This window comes from Mustela lutreola, chromosome 8 (assembly GCF_030435805.1).
Source record: "Mustela lutreola isolate mMusLut2 chromosome 8, mMusLut2.pri, whole genome shotgun sequence".
In the NCBI taxonomy this organism is placed as follows: domain Eukaryota; kingdom Metazoa; phylum Chordata; class Mammalia; order Carnivora; family Mustelidae; genus Mustela; species Mustela lutreola.
The window spans coordinates 66,211,263-66,213,262 of record NC_081297.1 but is presented as its reverse complement, the minus strand read 5'-3'; the positions used below and the strand labels follow the sequence as shown (position 1 = coordinate 66,213,262).

The 2,000-nt window shown below is 41.1% G+C and overlaps 1 protein-coding gene across 1 annotated transcript; it reads right to left on the bottom strand.

Annotated features, from left to right (window-relative positions):
• Positions 1 to 500: 500 nt before the first annotated feature.
• On the bottom strand, positions 501 to 1,454 carry LOC131837939 (olfactory receptor 8S1-like). Its single transcript, XM_059183596.1, has one exon. The coding sequence runs from the start codon at positions 1,452 to 1,454 to the stop codon at positions 501 to 503; it is 954 nt and encodes a 317-aa protein (XP_059039579.1).
• Positions 1,455 to 2,000: the final 546 nt, after the last annotated feature.

Sequence of the window (2,000 nt, the reverse complement as noted above, 5' to 3'; positions counted from 1 at the left end):
TCAACGTGAGACAGGAATCCATCAGAATCCTAGAGGAGAACATAGGCAGTAATCTCTTCGATATCAGCCACAGCAACTTCTTTCAAGATATGTCTCCAAAGGCAAAGGAAACAAAAGCGAAAATAAACTTTTGGGACTTCATCAAAATCAAAAGCTTCTGTACAACAAAGGAAACAGTCCAAAAAACAAAGAGGCAACCCACGGAATGGGAGAAGATACTTGCAAATGACAGTACATACAAAAGGTTGATATCCAGGATCTATAATGAACTTCTCAGTTCTAATCTTAATGGGAATGTTTCATAATTAAAAGGAAGAGTAAGTCCATTGTTTTGTCCCTGAATAAATAAAATATGAACCAAAGCAAGCAGTAGCTCTTGGATCTTCCCAGGCATTTCAAAGGAGACTGGCTGTTATGTTTTGTAATTTTGTTGTGAGCAACAAAAATGTTCTCTACATCTATTATTCAACCATCTGATACGATTCTTCCCCATTTCCCAGTCATCCTCTACCTATTCTCTGTTTTCTGAGCTGTTGTAAACCTTTTTGCAACATTCTTTTCAGAGCTACTTTTATTTCCTTGTTCTTCAAGCTGTAGACAAGGGGATTCACGAGAGGAGTGATCACACTATACTGTATGGAAAAAATTAACTCCAGTGGGGAACTTAAGGTTGGCATGAAATAGCGAAGAAAAGCAGATCCATAGAAGAAGCTCACAGCAGCAAGGTGGGAGGAGCAGGTGGAGAAGGCCTTACTTCTGCCTGAGGTGGAGCTTATGCTCAGGATGGTGGAGGCAATGTGAACATAGGAGAAGACGATCAGGAGTAAGGTTCCAGAGGCATGAATGATGGCAGAGCACACAAGGACTGTAAAGTTGGTGGAGATGTCAGAGCAAGATAGAGAGAATAGAGATGGCACTTCACAGCTGAAGTGAGGCAGGACAGCCTCACAGAAGTCCAAATTCCAAGCCATGAGGGTGTTAATGAGAGCATCCAGAAAGCCCAGTACCCATGAGACCCATACTAGACCCTCACACAACTGTTTACTCATCAGCTGTCCATAAAGCAGAGGGTAGCAGATGGCAATGTAGCGGTAATAGGCCATGGCAGAGAGCACAACAACTTCAGTTCCTGCAATGAAAAACACAAAAAATGCCTGAGTGAGGCAGCCTTCTACTGATACTGATTTCTTCTGAGACAGGAGATTCTCCAGCATCTTGGGCACAGTGACTGAAGTTAAACAAAGATCCATGAAGGAGAGGTGACTCAAGAAAAAGTACATGGGGGTGTGGAGATAGTAGTCAGTCATAATCACCCCCATCATCATCAGGTTCCCCATGGTGGTCAGGAGGTAAATATCTAAGAAAAGCACAAAGAGCATAACCTGAATGTGGGGGTCAGCAGACAGTCCAAGGAGGGTAAATTCCATGATGGTGCTGTGGTTTCCTAAGACCATGATAGAAGATGTTCCACTGGAATGAAAGCACAAAGAAGCATGAAATGTTCACCTTCTTTTTGTGCCACCCACCTCAGGACATTTACTTCATTCTATGTATACATATATATCTCTCTTCAGTGTGCTCCTCTTTTACATGGATTTTTTTAAAAATCCACTCTCCCTCCCTTCCCTGACTTGATTGCCAGCTGCACAGCTCCTGAACCCTGAACCAGCCCATTTGTGCTTTTTCCTCTTGGCTCCTCTCACACAAATAGCTCTGGAGACCTATACATATCTTTTCAGTTTAGTCTATGACTGATCGGTTTCATCTCCTTGAATTTTCCTTCCATTTTATCCTGCAACACTACCAGTCAATTTATATACACTTACTTCTTGGAAAAGTGATTCTAATCATCTCTGGTTTCTTGAGCTACACAGTTTGAAATGTGAGTGAAACTCTCCATTCAAAAGCTTGCAATAGTCAAATATTACATAATAATAACATGCTATATTTATTATATTTCTAAGTATTCATGTGTCTCTCTCTAGTATATTTGGTTATTT

What these genes read in the sequence shown, in the direction of transcription:
- LOC131837939 (XM_059183596.1), bottom strand. Translation starts at nt 1,454, where the DNA reads ATGGTCTTAGGAAACCACAGCACCATCATGGAATTTACCCTCCTTGGA.